This window comes from Panulirus ornatus, chromosome 2 (assembly GCF_036320965.1).
Source record: "Panulirus ornatus isolate Po-2019 chromosome 2, ASM3632096v1, whole genome shotgun sequence".
Classification (NCBI taxonomy): Eukaryota; Metazoa; Arthropoda; class Malacostraca; order Decapoda; family Palinuridae; genus Panulirus; species Panulirus ornatus.
The window spans coordinates 61,775,108-61,793,195 of record NC_092225.1 but is presented as its reverse complement, the minus strand read 5'-3'; the positions used below and the strand labels follow the sequence as shown (position 1 = coordinate 61,793,195).

Genomic DNA, 18,088 nt, shown 5'->3' with positions numbered 1-18,088 from the left:
CCTTCGCCGTGAGAAGGTCATTAAAATGTCACACCGATAAATGTCAAGCTGAGAGAGAGAGAGAGAGAGAGAGAGAGAGAGAGAGAGAGAGAGAGACAGAGAGAGAGAGAGAGAGAGAGAGAGAGAGAGAGAGAGAGAGAGAGAGAGAGAGAGAGAGAGAGAGAGCAGCGTTCAGTCCTGGGCTGGTCCAGTCAGCCTCCCTGCCAACCACCTCGTTGGTCTTAACTCGAGCTCAGAAGGACGGGAGAAACGACTTGCTCTACTGCGCCCAGGTCCTTGGTTTTCTGTACCAGTTTAGCACTGATTTACGAGCCCTCAAAGTACAGTGTAAACATATGAATACATACAAAGTACAGATTAACACAGAGCACATCAGAAAACACAACATAGAAGATAATACTATACACAGCTCTAAGATGAAAAGTACCTCATTAAAAACATGGAATCTTAATTGTAAAGTTATAAGACAACAAAAGGGAAATTTTTCACATCATTAACTGATGGATAATTATCGGTCACTTCAGCAAAACATACTTTCGTCAACAAGATTTTCTGATTATGGGCACCCAGTCGGGGCTGAAGCTATACAATGAGAGAGAAAAGAGAGAGAGGGAAGAAGGGATGAAGCTGGACGCAATGAACCACAGAGGGACCTACCAGTCATGGAGGACCCTCTTTAAAAACGACAGCGACCGACGGGTGAGGTAGAGTGTGCTTGGTGTACTGCGGTCAAAATGGTAGAAGGTCTTCAGGAGGTCTTGGAGAGACTGAATCCTCTTTACCATCAGTTGAAACCTAGTGGGATAGGAGGATTGTTCAACGAAGCTGCTCAACCTCCCTGGAAAAGGACTTTACGCCTGATATATCTTTACCAATATCTGGAATGTTATCAGGACAGATGTCTCTCTTTCTATTTTCTATTCCCAGTCTCGAAAGCTCAGTTCTGAGCTATAACAACCAACACAAATGTTACAATAGTAATATTCTTTCAGAGATGAAATATACTCCTCCTTACTCAACTCGTGCATTTTAGATGTACAATCCTCTATTCTCAGTGCGTGTATTCTAAATGTATAATCCTCGTATATCAACTCGTATATCTGTATCACGTTTGATATGATTAACTCAAGTGAAAAATAGATATTAATGATAATGATATATTCAGACAAAGTAATAGGAAATGAAGGTGGGTTATATATACATTTATCTAAGAATAGGAAAAAATTCCATGATTTTTCTCTTTTATTAGGTTCTAAAGAAATGCGTACATCTACCAACTAATTTCTTAGTTTATTTCTTTATTCATCTACTGAAGTAAATACACTCCACCCCTCCCACAGACCGCGAGGGGTTGGGACATGCATCTCCAAAATACAATGGTGTATCTAAGCATATGCAATATCATGTATCATGTATCATGTACAACAAGTTAATCGAGTTGTACCATCAAGCAAGTAAACAGAGAAACATTAAATATACGAGATAGAGCAGTCCGGTTATGACCAGCGGATCAACGATGAATAAGCAATGTGTCTTCCAAGTACAACGCTCTTTGTGAAATGTTACAAAGGCTCTTAAAGGATTAACCAAATGGCTTCAGATTAGCAACATAAGGGTAAAATGATCGCGATTATGCTCAAAAAGGTTACTCTGGAGTCAAGATGATGTAGTGTGACACAGATTACAATTCTCGTACACTTAGCCTGAGGATAGATGAGTGAGGTAGGTGTATGTTTTCTGTGTGCCGGAAATAACCAGAGTACTAGGTCCACTGTGTGCCAGATGCTCCCCTATTAATTCAAGGGATTTCAATACTGCAAGGTAGGCCACTTACGTCTGTGTTGTCTATACTTATAGGTACATCTAGATGACCCAGATGAATGAAACCATGCAACTGCAATTTTACGATGTCTTTGGAATGTAGACACAGCACTCCCAGTAGGTTCTGGATTCGGCTGTTTGTAATGCAGGTTGTGTTAAGATATTCACTTTGGATGATATAACATAAAGTGTAGTATATATTCACGTTCATCATTATGGAGGCATATGGCAAAACTCAACCGCTATACTTGCTACTTCAGGATACGACCAGTTAATGCTCTGACAGTGCAGAATGGAAAGACAAATTCTTGTATCATCTAAAGGAAAATGATCAAACATTTTGTAGGTGCATTTCGAAGAATCTCAAATGACTTCCACCTCATTCAGAAAGTACGCACATCTAGGCATGTTTTTTGAATTTTTGAATGTATACCATACGTCAGCAGCCATCAGACTATAACTCCCTCATGGATATATCTTTGTCGAATGACTTAATGTTCTCCTGTACTATGCACAGTTTATCTACTTTTTTTACGTTGGAGTCTCCAGTCACTGATAAAAGTCCACATCAAGGCCGGTCCTTAACTGAAATACAGAGAAGACTATGAAAGGGAAGAGACAAGTGAAAGTCATCACGAATTTTGGACATAGTGAAAAACCTGCCTTTTAAAGTGTACCTGGCCATGACCACTGGAAGAGACATGGGAAGTAGTATCTTCATTAATGTACAATATGATGTAAAAGGTGATCTCCTGAGTAACAACTGAGCGAAAAGTGAATCTTCTTTAGCAAGACAAGTAATGGAAAATCATCGGTTCTAAAAGAGCAAGTTAATTCTAAAAAATTATCTATGATAGAATAGCAGATGTTTATGTGCGGATAAATATCATTTTGGAGGACAAGGTGTGGAGGATGGTTCTACGAACACAAGTGGAAGTCATATTGCACATTTTAGACACATCACTGAGAGCATCATGTCGCTTAAAACGAGACAGTACCCTCCGTAAGCAGACCAACTGCGGCAGTGATTTTCAGTGACAACTGAGACAGAAGGTTCACTTGTTGACGAGGCTGAGAGGCTCCTTCACCAATCCCTCTGGCATATGTACGGGAGACTTTTGCCGCAAGAGCGGTCAGAGTTACTCGTTTCATAGATATCCACGTTGAGTTTATAGTAGAAGCACCTGTGTTTGTCAATGAGTTCAACTGGTGTTTCCCGAATGATCGCGCCTGCATAGAATAAAAAGATAGATAAAGTATAAAGGAATGCAAAGGAACTCAAACAGCAACAGAGCAATAGGACCTTTCGAGGCTGTTAGTGATCGTGGAGGATATATCAGAAACACACAGGTTAGGGTGATTAAGAGTAGAAAGGCATACGGAATATTTAGAGGAAACTGAAGTTTTTCACGTGACTAAGGACGCGCAAATAAACCAGTCGTGGTTCTGAAGCAAAATCTTTATAAAGTCTGTTCAGGTATATGGAAACATGAACATCAGGCATACGGGAACAAATGAACAACAGGCACATGGAACACGCATACATTAGGCACACGGGAACATATGAACATCAGGCACATAGGAACACATGAACATCAGGCACATGGGAACACAGGAACATCAGGCACATGGGAACATATGATCAACAGGGACAGAAGAACGACTTACATTCTTCAGGTACATAAGACATCCCCAGACACGGACGACAATGATGATGGCAACTCACCGCTCTGAACCTGCCATGCTGGTAAGATGTTCTGTGAGAGTTCTTCAAATGTAGCGAAGAGACCGATCCAGACCTCAGAAAGACCTGAAAATAAAAAGGTGTGGAGAATGAGGAACTTGTAGGTATTATATGGTAAGTTATGAAGGTTCGATACTCAACGTCTGTTGTTACGACCATGAGTGGTATTATTACACCAGTATCCTTTACAAAATACCATCCGGGACTCTCTTAAGTGACGTGCGTCTATCATCTCAGTGACGTGTTACCGCAATGTGCTCGTTATAGGATGTAGCTGTAGATGGTACTGTTTTCTGTAGATGGTACAGTTTTCTGTAGATGGTATTGTTTTCTGTAGATGGTTCTGTTTTTTTCCTCTCTTTTATGGTGAGCTACATTAAGGAAAAAAACACGTTTTTCCTCAGTTTTCTTTTTTTGTAGTGAGATATTCAGAGAAAATGTTGCTGATGCTTTCAGATACAGAGAGAAAGACGTGATTTTCACCCATGGGGACCTTCTTCTCATTTCCCATCCTACAAGAGAGTACTCTTAGTCTCTTCTTTAAGGAATGGCAAAAACAGAGACCATAGTGCCCATACGACCAACCCAGAACCCTGTCAATCAACTTGCAAACACCGCATATGAATACCCAGGGTGCCCATTCATTCTTCCCATAGCCACCGATAGTAAAACTGATTATACACCACCTGCCCAAAGACACAGGTACACCCTTACCATCTCTGTGTCTCCCGCTGGTACACACGAACTGACGTCGTTTCCCTCAGCTTGAGTCAAGTCTACATATTCTTGATGATAAACCTATTTGTAAACACGCACCTTCTCCAGTTCAGGTTTAGCGCCTCAGAGTTCTAAACCGTAGACCTAAGAAACGCCTTGTATCTCCATATCCTCAACAGAGCCAAAGGAACATCTTTTGTTCCTGCTAATGTCCAGAGGTATGGTTCCTGGCCTTCCTTCATTGCGGGATGTCAGGAGGAACCTCTCAGCCAGCTGTCGTAAGAAGTCCTGTCGTCCTTCTGCTGCTTCAGTAGCCACTGGCTCAGCTGCTCACACGACACGAGGCGTGCATTGTCACGAAGCACTGTGATAAAGAGTACACCTCGCTCTCTGTTACTGACATATATGTCATGGTTATAGCCACACGTAGACACTGCCATCTCTGCTGCTGATTAGGATATCCCCATCAGAGGTGAACTTCAGTTACAGAAATCTTGCCCATAGGATCAAATGTCGCTTCCTAGATGGCAAACATTAGCTCTACAGATATATAGATAACTACCTCCCACTCTTCTCACTCACACAAAAACGTAAACTCTCTGAGTGTAGATTAAAAGGATATATATATATATATATATATATATATATATATATATATATATATATATATATATATATATATATATATATATATATATATATATATATATATATATATATATATATATATATATATATATATATATATATATATATATATATATATATATATATATATATATATATATATATATATATATATATGTATTGATATGGGTAAAACTGAAAGTTGATGGAGAGAGATGGGTGATTATTGGTGCATATGCACCTGGGCATGAGAAGAAAGATCATGAGAGGCAAGTGTTTTGGGAGCAGCTGAATGAGTGTGTTAGTGGTTTTGATGCACGAGACCGGGTTATAGTGATGGGTGATTTGAATGCAAAGGTGAGTAATGTGGCAGTTGAGGGAATAATTGGTATACATGGAGTGTTCAGTGTTGTAAATGGAAATGGTGAAGAGCTTGTAGATTTATGTGCTGAAAAAGGACTGGTGATTGGGAATACCTGGTTTAAAAAGCGAGATATACATAGTATACGTATGTAAGTAGGAGAGATGGCCAGAGAGCGTTATTGGATTGCGTGTTAATTGATAGACGCACGAAAGAGAGACTTTTGGGTGTTAATGTGCTGAGAGGCGCAACTGGAGGGATGTCTGATCATTATCTTGTGGAGGCGAAGGTGAAGATTTGTGGGGGTTTTCAGAAAAGAAGAGAGAATGTTGGGGTGAAGAGAGTGGTGAGAGTAAGTGAGCTTGGGAAGGAGACTTGTGTGAGGAAGTACCAGGAGAGACTGAGTACAGATTGGAAAAAGGTGAGAACAAAGGAGGTAAGGGGAGTGGGGGAGGAATGGGATGTATTTAGGCAAGCAGTGATGGCTTGCGCAAAAGATGCTTGTGGCATGAGAAGCGTGGGAGGTGGGTTGAGTAGAAAAGGTAGTGAGTGGTGGGATGAAGAAGTAAGATTATTAGTGAAAGAGAAGAGAGAGGCATTTGGACGATTTTTGCAGGGAAAAAATGCAAATGAGTGGGAGAGGTATAAAAGAAAGAGGCAGGAGGCCAAGAGAAAGGTGCAAGAGGTGAAATAGAAGGCAAATGGGAGTTGGGGTGAGAGAGTATCATTAAATTTCACGGAGAATAAAAAGATGTTTTGGAAGGAGGTAAATAAAGTGCGTAAGACAAGGGAGCAAATGGGAACTTCAGTGAAGGGCGTAAATGGGGAGGTGATAACAAGTAGTGGTGATGTGAGAAGGAGATGGAGTGAGTATTTCGAAGATTTGTTGAATGTGTTTGATGATAGAGTGGCAGATATAGGGTGTTTTGGTCGAGGTGGTGTGCAAAGTGAGAGGGTTAGGGAAAATGATTTGGTAAATAGAGAAGAGGTAGTAAAAGCTTTGCGGAAGATGAAAGCCGGCAAGGCAGCAGGTTTGGATGGTATTGCAGTGGAATTTATTAAAAAAAGGGGGTGACTGTATTGTTGACTGGTTGGTAAGGTTATTTAATGTATGTATGATTCATGGTGAGGTGCCTGAGGACTGGCGGAATGATTGCATAGTGCCATTGTACAAAGGCAAAGGGGATAAGAGTGAGTGCTCAAATTACAGAGGTATAAGTTTGTTGAGTATTCCTGGTAAATTATATGGGAGAGTATTGATTGAGAGGGTGAAGGCATGTACATAGCATCAGATTGGGGAAGAGCAGTGTGGTTTCAGAAGTGGTAGAGGATGTGTGGATCAGGTGTTTGCTTTGAAGAATGTATGTGAGAAATACTTACAAAAACAAATGGATTTGTATGTAGCATTTATGGATCTGGAGAAGGCATATGATAGAGTTGATAGAGATGCTCTGTGGAAGGTTTTAAGAATATATGGTGTGGGAGGCAAGTTGTTAGAAACAGTGAAAAGTTTTTATCGAGGATGTAAGGCATGTGTACGTGTAGGAAGAGAGGAAAGCGATTGGTTCTCAGTGAATGTAGGTTTGCGGCAGGGGTGTGTGATGTCTCCATGGTTGTTTAATTTGTTTCTGGACGGGGTTGTTAGGGAGGTGAATGCAAGAGTTTTGGAAAGAGGGGCAAGTATGCAATCTGTTGGGGATGAGAGAGCTTGGGAAGTGAGTCAGTTGTACGCTGATGATACAGCGCTGGTGGCTGATTCATGAAAGAAACTGCAGAAGCTGGTGACTGAGTTTGGTAAAGTGTGTGAAAGAAGAAAGTTAAGAGTAAATGTGAATAAGAGCAAGGTTATTAGGTACAGTAGGGTTGAGGGTCAAGTCAATTGGGAGGTAAGTTTGAATGGAGAAAAACTGGAGGAAGTAAATTGTTTTAGATATCTGGGAGTGGATCTGGCAGCGGTTGGAACCATGGAAGCGGAAATGAATCATAGGGTGGGGGAGGGGGCGAAAATTCAGGGAGCATTGAAGAATGTTTGGAAGTCGAGAACATTATCTCGGAAAGCAAAAATGGGTATGTTTGAAGGAATAGTGGTTCCAACAATGTTGTATGGTTGCGAGGCGTGGGCTATGGATAGAGTTGTGCGCAGGAGGGTGGATGTGCTGGAAATGAGATGTTTGAGGACAATGTGTGGTGTGAGGTGGTTTGATCGAGTAAGTAATGTAAGGGTAAGAGAGATGTGTGAAAATAAAAAGAGTGTGGTTGAGAGAGCAGAAGAGGGTGTTTTGAAATGGTTTGGTCACATGGAGAGAATGAGTGAGGAAAGATTGACAAAGAGGATATATGTGTCAGAGGTGGAGGGAACGAGAAGTGGGAGACCAAATCTTAGGTGGAAAGATGGAGTGAAAAAGATTTTGAGTGATCGGGGCCTGAACATGCAGAAGGGTGAAAGGCGTGCAAGGAATAGAGTGAATTGGAACGACGTGGTATACCGGGGTCGACGTGCTGTCAATGGATTGAACCAGGGCATGTGAAGCGTCTGGGGTAAACCATGGAAAGTTGTGTTGGGCCTGGATGTGGAAAGGGAGCTGTGGTTTCGGTGCATAATTACATGACAGCTAGAGACTGACTGTGAACGAATGGGGCCTTTGGTGTCTTTTCCTAGCGCTACCTCGCACACATGAGGGGGGAGGGGGTTGTTATTCCATGTGTGGCGGGGTGGCGATGGGAACAAATAAAGGCAGACAGTATGAATTATGTACATGTATATATATGTATATGTCTGTGTGTGTATATATATGTGTACATTGAGATGTATAGGTATGTATATTTGCGTGTGTGGACGTGTATGTATATACATGTGTATGTGGGCGGGTTGGGCCATTCTTTCGTCTGTTTCCTTGCGCTACCTCGCTAACGCGGGAGACAGCGACAAAGCAAAATAATTAAATATAAATAATATATATATATATATATATATATATATTTTCTTTCTTTCTTTCAAACTATTCGCCGTTTCCCGCATTAGCGAGGTAGCGTTAAGAACAGAGGACTGGGCCTTTGAGGGAATACCCTCACCTGGCCCAATTCTCTGTTCCTTCTTTTGGAAAAAAAAAAAAAAAAAACGAGAGGGGAGGATTTCCAGCCCCCCGCTCCCTCCCCTTTTAGTCGCCTTCTACGACACGCAGGGAATACGTGGGAAGTATTCTTAATCCCCTATCCCCAGGGATAGGGGATTATATATATATATATTATATATATATATATTATATATATATATATATATATATATATATATATATATATATATATATATATATATATATGTATATATATTTCTACTGAAATCATAGATATCAAGACACGTTTTATCGTGTATAGGGGCAAAGAATGTGACTGATCTTTCATTCAGTGAGGAAATTTACGAGTGTCCAACTCACCATTATCTCTCAATATGATCTCACACTCATTTTTCCTGTCGTCAGTATCAGCCACCATCAGCTGACCGCCCTCATCTTTGCACCTCTCCGACGCCGTAAACCAATCGACTTCTTTGGTGTACAGTCGGTAATACCGCACACCAATATGCCTGTACTCTGGAAAGTGATTTTTGTATTTTGGTTAGCAAAATTTTAGCCATTGTACATGATAAGATCTACATTTGAATATACATGTGTGTTATCAATCATTCGTATATTACGGGAAAAAGATTAAAATTGGTGGGACCCAGCCAAATATATTCATATTTATACTTTCATTAAATAATTGTTATCCCTGGGTATAGGGGAGAAAGAATACTTACCACGCATTCCTCACGTGTCGTACAAGGCGACTAAAGGGGACGGGAGCGGGGGGCTGGAAACCCTCCCCTCCTTGTATTTTAACTTTACAAAAGGGGAAACAGAGGGAGTCACGCGGGGAGTGCTCATCCTCCTCGAAGACTCAGATTGGGGTGTCTAAATGTGTGTGGATATGACCAAGATGAGAATAAAGGAGAGATAGGTAGTATGTTTGAGGAAAGGAACCTGGATGTTTTGGCTTTGAGTGAAACGAAGCTCAAGGGTAAAGGGGAAGAGTGGTTTGGGAATGTCTTGGGAGTAAAGTCAGGGGTTAGTGAGAGGACAAGAGCAAGGGAAGGAGTAGCACTACTCCTGAAACAGGAGTGGTGGGAGTATGTGATAGAGTGTATGAAAGTAAACTCTAGATTGATATGGGTAAAACTGAAAGTTGATGGAGAGAGATGGGTGATTATTGGTGCATATGCACCTGGGCATGAGAAGAAAGATCATGAGGCAAGTGTTTTGGGAGCAGCTGAGTGAGTGTGTTAGTAGTTTTGATGCACGAGACCGGGTTATAGTAATGGGTGATTTGAATGCAAAGGTGAGTTATGTGGCAGTTGAGGGAATAATTGGTGTACATGGGGTGTTAAGTGTTGTAAATGGAAATGGTGAAGAGCTTGTAGATTTATGTGCTGAAAAAGGACTGGTGATTTGGAATACCTGGTTTAAAAAGAGAGCTATACATAAGGATACGTATGTAAGTAGGAGAGATGGCCAGAGAGCGTTATTGGATTACGTTTTATTGATAGGCGGCCGAAAGAGAGACTTTTGGATGTTAATGTGCTGAGAGGTGCAACTGGAGGGATGTCTGATCATTATCTTGTGGAGGCGAAGGTGAAGATTTGTAGAGGTTTTCAGAAAAGAAGAGAGAATGTTAGGGTGAAAAGAGTGGTGAGAGTAAGTGAGCTTGGGAAGGAGACTTGTGTAAGGAAGTACCACGAGAGACTGAGTGCAGAATGGAAAAACGTGAGAACAAAGGACGTAAGGGGAGTGGGAGAGGAATGCGATATATTCAGGGAAGCAGTGATGGCTTGCGCAAAAGATGCTTGTGGCATGAGAAGCGTGGGAGGTGGGCAGATTAGAAAGGGTAGTGAGTGGTGGGATGAAGAAGTAAGATTATTAGTGAAAGAGAAGAGAGAGGCATTTGGACGATTTTTGCAGGGAAATAATGCAAGAAGAGACGAAGCTATGACGCCATTTGGTAAACATGTCACATGCTTACCAAATGGCGTCTTAGCTTCGTCTCTTCGATGTATGTCAACTGACTGTTATATTTCTCTCTTGTGTCTCCGCTGATGATGTGATTTTTACACGAAAGCGGACTTGGGAACTTTTCGTGTTTCATTTTCCCCGTGGACTAATAGGAATATATATATATATATATATATATATATATATATATATATATATATATATATATATTTTTTTTTTTTTTTTTCATACTATTCGCCATTTCCCGCGATAGCGAAGTAGCGTTAAGAACAGAGGACTGGGCCTTTGAGGGAATATCCTCACCTGGCCCCCTTCTCTGTTCCCCCTGGGGATAGGGGATTAAGAATACTTCCCACGTACTCCCTGCGTGTCGTAGAAGGCGACTAAAAGGGGAGGGAGCGGGGGGCTGGAAATCCTCCCCTCTCGTTTTTTTTTAATTTTCCAAAAGACGGAACTGAGGGGGCCAGGTGAGGATATTCCAAAAAAGGCCCAGTCCTCTGTTCTTAAGCTACCTCGCTAACGCGGGAAATGGCGAATAGTTTAAAAGAAGAAAGAATATATATACATGTATATATTATTTATCATTCTATCATTATTATTATTAGATGTAGTGAGGTAGCTGATATGAACCAGATTTTTCAGATACGGATGCAGAGATATGATGTACCATCGAATGCGCTCGCATTTTCTTTTTCTCATAGATAAAGGATCAGATAGGACTTAAGATCCATTGACGAATCAGTTCAATGTAGAAGGAGATATGATGGTAAAAATGCTTCTGTCATGGTTGAAGGTAAGTATGAGCGATTTGCGACTCTGTGTGCGTCAGCTCCGAGGCCATTCAACAAGAACAGATGAGATATGATAAACGGGATGGAAAAATTCTTCTATACTGGGCAGTGGGTCATTACAACCGCATTTTTCAATTGGGGGAAAAAACTGGTTTACTTAATTCTGGACGTCGAGAAGGACCAGCCGGATGTGAATTTCCAGAATGGTAGGGCAGTGAATAATTAGCCCCCCCCGCCCACAAAACACACACACACACACACACACACACACACACACACACACACACCTCAGTTGCGTGTAGAACTCGACCGAACTATAAAGTGAAAAGAACTTCGGCACTTGGGTGGCATATTTATAGGTGAGGTAATTGACCGAAGTTGACTTTTATAGGCAATTTTACCCCAGCGAGCAGCAAACTGCTGTAAATAGATGTATTGCCCTCCCATTGGCTGGAACCAAAGTGTAGTGGAAAACAAATGGAGGGAGAGAAACCTTAGTTTAGCCAACATTAGATAAATAATGCGAACTCAACAGGAGACTTGCATTGTCAAATGCTCACGTCAGAAAGCATCCTGAGAAACATTATTATGACCCTGGCATCTGGTCTGCATCATTTTGAGAAACATCATCATGACCCTGCCTTCTGGTCTGCACTTATGATAAAACATTCAGTTCCATAAAGCTGCACAATTTTCTTTATTGGCTTCGAGGAGAAATACGAGCTTGATATCAGCTCTCAAAACAATGTTTTCTTTCTTTTTTGTTATTTTGTCTTTATACACCTGGCTTCTCCTGCTTTGGCGACTGAACCATTGAACGAAAATTCGCGCTTGACTCCCTCCGCCTCAACTTTTAGGAAATGATGATAAAGAGTAGGATCTCCAGCCCCTCGCCTCCCACCCCTCTAAGTCCCCTTCTACGATATGCAGGGGATACGTTGGGTAGTATTCTCTATATTTAGAATGAGAACAGACTATCATCGGACCTACGACGCTAGTTTGAAACAACTTTCTATCTTCTCGGAGATGCGTTCGTGTATAGGTGAATCATGTTGACTTACCCGTCCAATAGAAGGTATAGGCTCCGACAGCAGGCTCCAGGGAAGAGTACACATCCGTCAGGTCTGTGCCGTAGCACACCAGGCCTGAGGCCTCTTGTTGGACAGTGGCGAAGTGACAGTCCTTGTTTACGAAGCAGAACATTCTGCATTCACCTGGTGGAGGGACACGTTATGACAAACTACGGCTGCAGTCTTCCTTAGTGAGTGTATATATATATATATATATATATATATATATATATATATATATATATATATATATATATATATATATATATATATATATATGTATATATAGTGCATATGAACCCGCGCTTCCATATAAAATACAAACCTCCAACAGCCAGGATCGAAACCGGGACCCCTGCGTGGCAGGTGGGAGCGTACAGCTAGGCTATGATCGCCCCTGATAGGGAAATTACCATTTGAATGCTATGTAATCGAATACTCTTCGTCTTACGTTGGTGAGCCTGATGGGAAATGACCCGTGCACCCCGCTGCTCACCAACGTAAGACGATGGGTATTCGATTACATAGTATTCGAAAAGTCATTTCCCTATTACGGGTGACCGTAGCCTAGCTGTTTCGATCCAGCCTGCCACGCAGGGATCCCGTGTTCGATCCTGGCTGCTGGAGGTTTGTATGTTATAGATATATATGTATATATATATATATATATATATATATATATATATATATATATATATATATATGTATACATTGCAATAAAAGTGCGCTTTTATAGAATACCTAATGCCCTTCGACAGCAGGAGTCAAACCTCTGCCACTTGATTGGGAGCCTAGAAAGCAGTGAACACTGCTCCCACATATGTGGTAGGAGGTTCGAATACTACTGCCAGAGGGCATTATTTGATGTACATAATTCCTTCAAGACTTCTTTTCAGAGGTTCTTGTAGTGCAAGAACCTCCAGCAGCAGAGAAATGTAGACTTCTTTAAAGTGAGAAGTTCTTCGGCGAGACTTTATTCCAAATGATACAGCCCCGCCACTTATTCTTGCCTCTTGGGCAAAATATCCTCGTAGGCACTCGTTGATAAGCATGTGAGGTTCGAAGATAGGTAGGTTAATAACTATAGCACTTACATTTATTGTTGACTGCTTTACTGAAGCTGTGGACAGAGGCGGGCAAGCCTTTATCCGTCAGGAGCACCGTGTTCTGCAGCGTCCTGGCCCTCACCTTCACCACTGCTGCCAACATCATTACCACCGCCGCCATCATCATCGCGTGGGTTACGTTCACCCTGCCCACATATCTCATTGTTGCCTAAAGTATTGAAAGTAAACCTCAGTAACTATAACCTGGTGATTAGAGCTCATTACTATGGCCTTATGGCCTTGTTAACAAAGTGTAATGCATTCATATTTGAAAAGCTCATAATAATTTATACCTATTGAAGCTTATAGAGATAGCTTTGTAATATCGATCAGTTTATTCTTGAAAGTAAAGAATTTAGACGTATCCCTGTAGGTAATCTTTAAGCTCATTTCCTTACAAATAAAGCTTAAGCTCTATTTAGTATCAGTAAACCTCCAACCCATTTTCCAAGCAAAGCTCATAACAAGTAGTGGTGAAGTGAGAAGGAGATGGAGTGAGTATTTTGAAGGTTTGTTGAATGTGTTTAATGATAGACTGGCAAATATAGGGTGTTTTGGTCGAGGTGATGTGCGAAGTGAGAGGGTCAGGGAGAATGGTTTGGTAAACAGAGAAGAGGTAGTGAAAGCTTTGCGGAAGATGAAGGCCGGCAAGGCGGCGGGTTTGGATGGTATTGCAGTGGAATTTATTAAAAAGGGGGTGACTGGTTGGTGAGGATATTCAATGTTTGTATGTTTCATGGTGAAGTGCCTGAGGAATGGCGGAAGTATGCATATTGCCATTGTACGAAGGCAAAGGGGATAAAGGTGAGTGTTCAAATTACAGAGGTATAAGTTTGTTGAGTACTCCTGGGAAATCATATGGGAGGGCATTGATTGAGAGGGTGAAGGCATGTACAGCGAATCAAATTGGGGAATAGCAGTGTGGTTTTAGAAGTGCTGGAGGATGTGTGGATCAGGTGTTTGCTTTGAAGAATGTATGAGAAATACTTAGAAAAGCAAATAGGTTTGTGTGTACCATTTATGGATCTGGAGAAGGCATATGATAGAATTGATAGAGAGTCTCTGTGGAAGGTATTAAGAGTATGTGGTGTGGGAGGCAAGTTGTTAGAAGCAGTGAAAAGTTTTATCGAGGATGTACGCATGTGTACGAGCAGGAAGAGAGGAAAGTGATTGGTTCCCAGTGAATGTTTGTTTGCGGCAGGGGAGTGTGATGTCTGAATGGTTGTTTAATTTGTTTATGGATGGGGTTGTTAGGGAGGTGAATGCAACTATTTTGGAGAGAGGGTCAAGTATGCAGTCTGTTTTGGATGAGAGAGCTTGGGAAGTGCGTCAGTTGTTGTTCGCTGATGATACAGCACTGGTGGCTGATTCGTGTGAGAAACTGCAGAAGCTGGTGACTGAGTTTGGTAAAGTGTGTGAAAGAAGAAAGTTAAGACTCGTTGTGAATAAGAGCAAGGTTATTAGGTACAGTAGGGTTGAGGGATAAGTCAATTGGGAGGTAAGTTAATGGAGAAAAACTGGAGGAAGTGAAGTTTTTTAGATATCTGGGACTGGATTTAGCGGTGGATGGAACCATGGAAGAGGAAGTGAGTCACAGGGTGGGGGAGGGGATGAAGGTTCTTGGAGCGTTGAAGAATGTGTGGAAGGCGAGAGCGTTATCTTGGAGAGCAAATATGGGTATGTTTGAAGGAATAGTGGGTCCAACAATGTTCTATGGTTGTGAGGCATGGGCTATAGATAGGGTTGTGCGGAGGAAGGTGGATGTGTTGGAAAAGAGATGTTTGAGGACAATGTGTGCTGTGAGGTGGTTTGATTAAGTAATGAAAGGGTAAGAGAAATGTGTGGTAATAAAAAGGGTGTGGTTGAGAGCAGAAATGGTTTGATCACTTGGAGAGAATGAGCGAGGAAAGATTAACAGAGAGGATATATGTGTCAGAGGTGGAGGGAACGAGAAGTGGGACACCAAATTGGAGGTGGAAAGATGGAGTGAAAAAGATTTTGAGTGATCGGGGCCTGAACATGCAGGAGGGTGAAAGGCGTGCAAGGAATAGAGTGAACTGGAATGATGTGGTGTACCTGGGTCGACGTGCTGTCAATGGATTGAACCAAGGCATGTGAAGCGTCTGGGGTAAACCATGGAAAGTTTTGTGGGGCCTGGATGTGGAAAGGGAGTTGTGGTTTCAGTGCATTATACATGACAGCTAGAGACTGAGTGTAAACGAATGGGGCCTTTGTTGTCTTTTCCTAGCCCTACCTCGCGCACATGCGGGGGGAGGGGGTTGTCATTTCATGTGTGGTGGGGTCACGACGGGAATGAATAAGGGCAGACAGTATGAATTATATACATGTGTATATATGTATATGTCTGTGTGTGTATATATATGTATACGTTGAGATGCATAGGTATGTACACGTGCGTATGTGGACGTGTATGTATATACATGTGTATGGATGTGGGTTGACCCATTCTTTCTTTTTTTTCCTTGTGCTACCTCGCTAAGGCGGCAGACAGCGACAATATATATATATATATATATATATATATATATATATATATATATATATATATATATATATATATATATATATATATATATATATATATATATATATATCCCTGGGGATACAGGAGAAAGAATACTTCCCACGCATTCCTCACGTGTCCTAGAAGGTGACTAAAGGGGACGGGAGCGGGGGGCTAGAAACCCTCCCCTCCTTGTATTTTAACTTTCTAAAAGGGGAAACAGAAGAAGGAGTCACGCGGGGAATGCTCATCCTCCTCGAAGGCTCAGATTGGGGTGTCTAAATGTGCATGGATGTAACCAAGATTTTTACTTATTTAACTGGCAGGAGGGTGGATGTGATGGAAATGAGATGTTTGAGGACAATATGTGGTGTGAGGTGGTTTGATTGAGTAAGTAATAATAGGGTAAGAGAGATGTGTTGTAAAAGAAAGAGTGTGGTTGATAGAGCAGAAGAGGGTGTTTTGAAGTGGTTTGGTCACATGGAGAGAATGAGTGAGGAAAGATTGACCAAGAGGATATATGTGTCAGAGGTGGAGGGAACGAGGAGAAGTGGGAGACCAAATTGGAGGTGGAAAGATGGAGTGAAAAAGATTTTGAGTGATCGGGGCCTGAATATGCAGGAGGGTGAAAGGCGTGCAAGGAATAGAGTGAATTGGAATGATATGGTATACCTGGGTCGATGTGCTGTCTATGGATTGAACCAAGGCATGTGAAGCGTCTGGGGTAAACCATGGAAAGTTGTGTGGGGCCTGGATGTGGAAAGGGAATTGTGGTTTCAATGCATTATACATGACAGCTAGAGACTGAGTGTGAACGAATGGGGCCTTTGTTGTCTTTTCCTAGCGCTACCTCGCGCACATGCGGGGGGAGGGGGTTGTCATTTCATGTGTGGTGGGGTCACGACGGGAATGAATAAGGGCAGACAGTATGAATTATATACATGTGTATATATGTATATGTCTGTGTGTGTATATATATGTATACGTTGAGATGCATAGGTATGTATACGTGCGTATGTGGACGTGTATGTGTATACATGTGTATGTATGTGGGTTGACCCATTCTTTCTTTTTTTCCTTGTGCTACCTCGCTAAGGCGGCAGACAGCGACAAAGTTTAATATATATATATATATATATATATATATATATATATATATATATATATATATATATATATATATATACACATATATATATTTTTTTTTCAAACTATTCGCCATTTCTCGCGTTAGCAAGGTAGCGTTAAGAACAGAGGACTGGGCCTCTGAGGGAATATCCTCACCTTGCCCCCTTCTCTGTTACTTCTTTTGGAAAATTAAAAAAAAAAAACCAAGAGGGGAGGATTTCCAGCCCCCCGCTCCCTCCCCTTTTAGTCGCCTTCTACGACACGCAGGGAATACCTGGGAAGTATTCTTTCTCCCCTATCCCCAGGGATAAGGTATATATATATCTATATATCCCTGGGGATACGGGAGAAAGAATACTTCCCACGCATTCCTCACGTGTCGTAGAAGGTGACTAAAGAGGACGGGAGCGGGGGGCTAGAAACCCTCCCCTCCTTGTATTTTAACTTTCTAAAAGGGGAAACAGAAGAAGGAGTCACGCGGTAAATGCTCATCCTCCTCGAAGGCTCAGATTGGGGTGTCTAAATGTGCATGGATGTAACCAAGATTTTTACTTATTTAACTGGCAGGAGGGTGGATGTGATGGAAATGAGATGTTTGAGGATCAATATGTGGTGTGAGGTGGTTTGATTGAGTAAGTAATAATAGGGTAAGAGAGATGTGTTGTAAAAGAAAGAGTGTGGTTGATAGAGCAGAAGAGGGTGTTTTGAAGTGGTTTGGTCACATGGAGAGAATGAGTGAGGAAAGATTGACCAAGAGGATATATGTGTCGGAGGTGGAGGGAACGAGGAGAAGAGGGAGACCAAATTGGAGGTGGAAAGATGGAGTGAAAAAGATTTTGAGTGATCGGGGCCTGAACATGCAGAAGGGTGAAAGGCGTGCAAGGAATAGAGTGAATTGGAACGATGTGGCATATCGGGGTCGACGTGCTGTCAATGGATTGAACCAGGGCATGTGAAGCGTCTGGGGTAAGCCATGGAAAGTTGTGTGGGGCCTGGATGTGGAAAGGGAGCTGTGGTTTCGGTGCATTATTACATGACAGCTAGAGACTGAGTGTGAACGAATGGGGCCTTTGTTGTCTTTTCCTAGCGCTACCTCGCACACATGAGGGGAGCGTGTTGTTTTTCCATGTGTGGCGGGGTGGCGATGGGAATGA

At 41.8% G+C, this 18,088-nt stretch overlaps 1 protein-coding gene across 1 annotated transcript in view; it reads right to left on the bottom strand.

Moving 5' to 3' along the window:
- Window positions 1-1,240: 1,240 nt before the first annotated feature.
- Window positions 1,241-18,088, bottom strand: part of LOC139752894 (uncharacterized) — a 21,248-nt gene continuing 4,400 nt past the window's right edge. Inside the window, exons 2-6 of the mRNA XM_071668927.1 lie at window positions 13,271-13,451; window positions 12,168-12,320; window positions 8,705-8,860; window positions 3,548-3,631; window positions 1,241-3,051 (exon numbers count right to left, since the gene is read on the bottom strand). Coding sequence (XP_071525028.1) covers window positions 2,906-3,051; window positions 3,548-3,631; window positions 8,705-8,860; window positions 12,168-12,320; window positions 13,271-13,445 — 714 coding nt within the window. The 5' untranslated portion in view covers window positions 13,446-13,451 and the 3' untranslated portion in view covers window positions 1,241-2,905. The remainder of the gene's footprint in view (window positions 3,052-3,547; window positions 3,632-8,704; window positions 8,861-12,167; window positions 12,321-13,270; window positions 13,452-18,088) is intronic.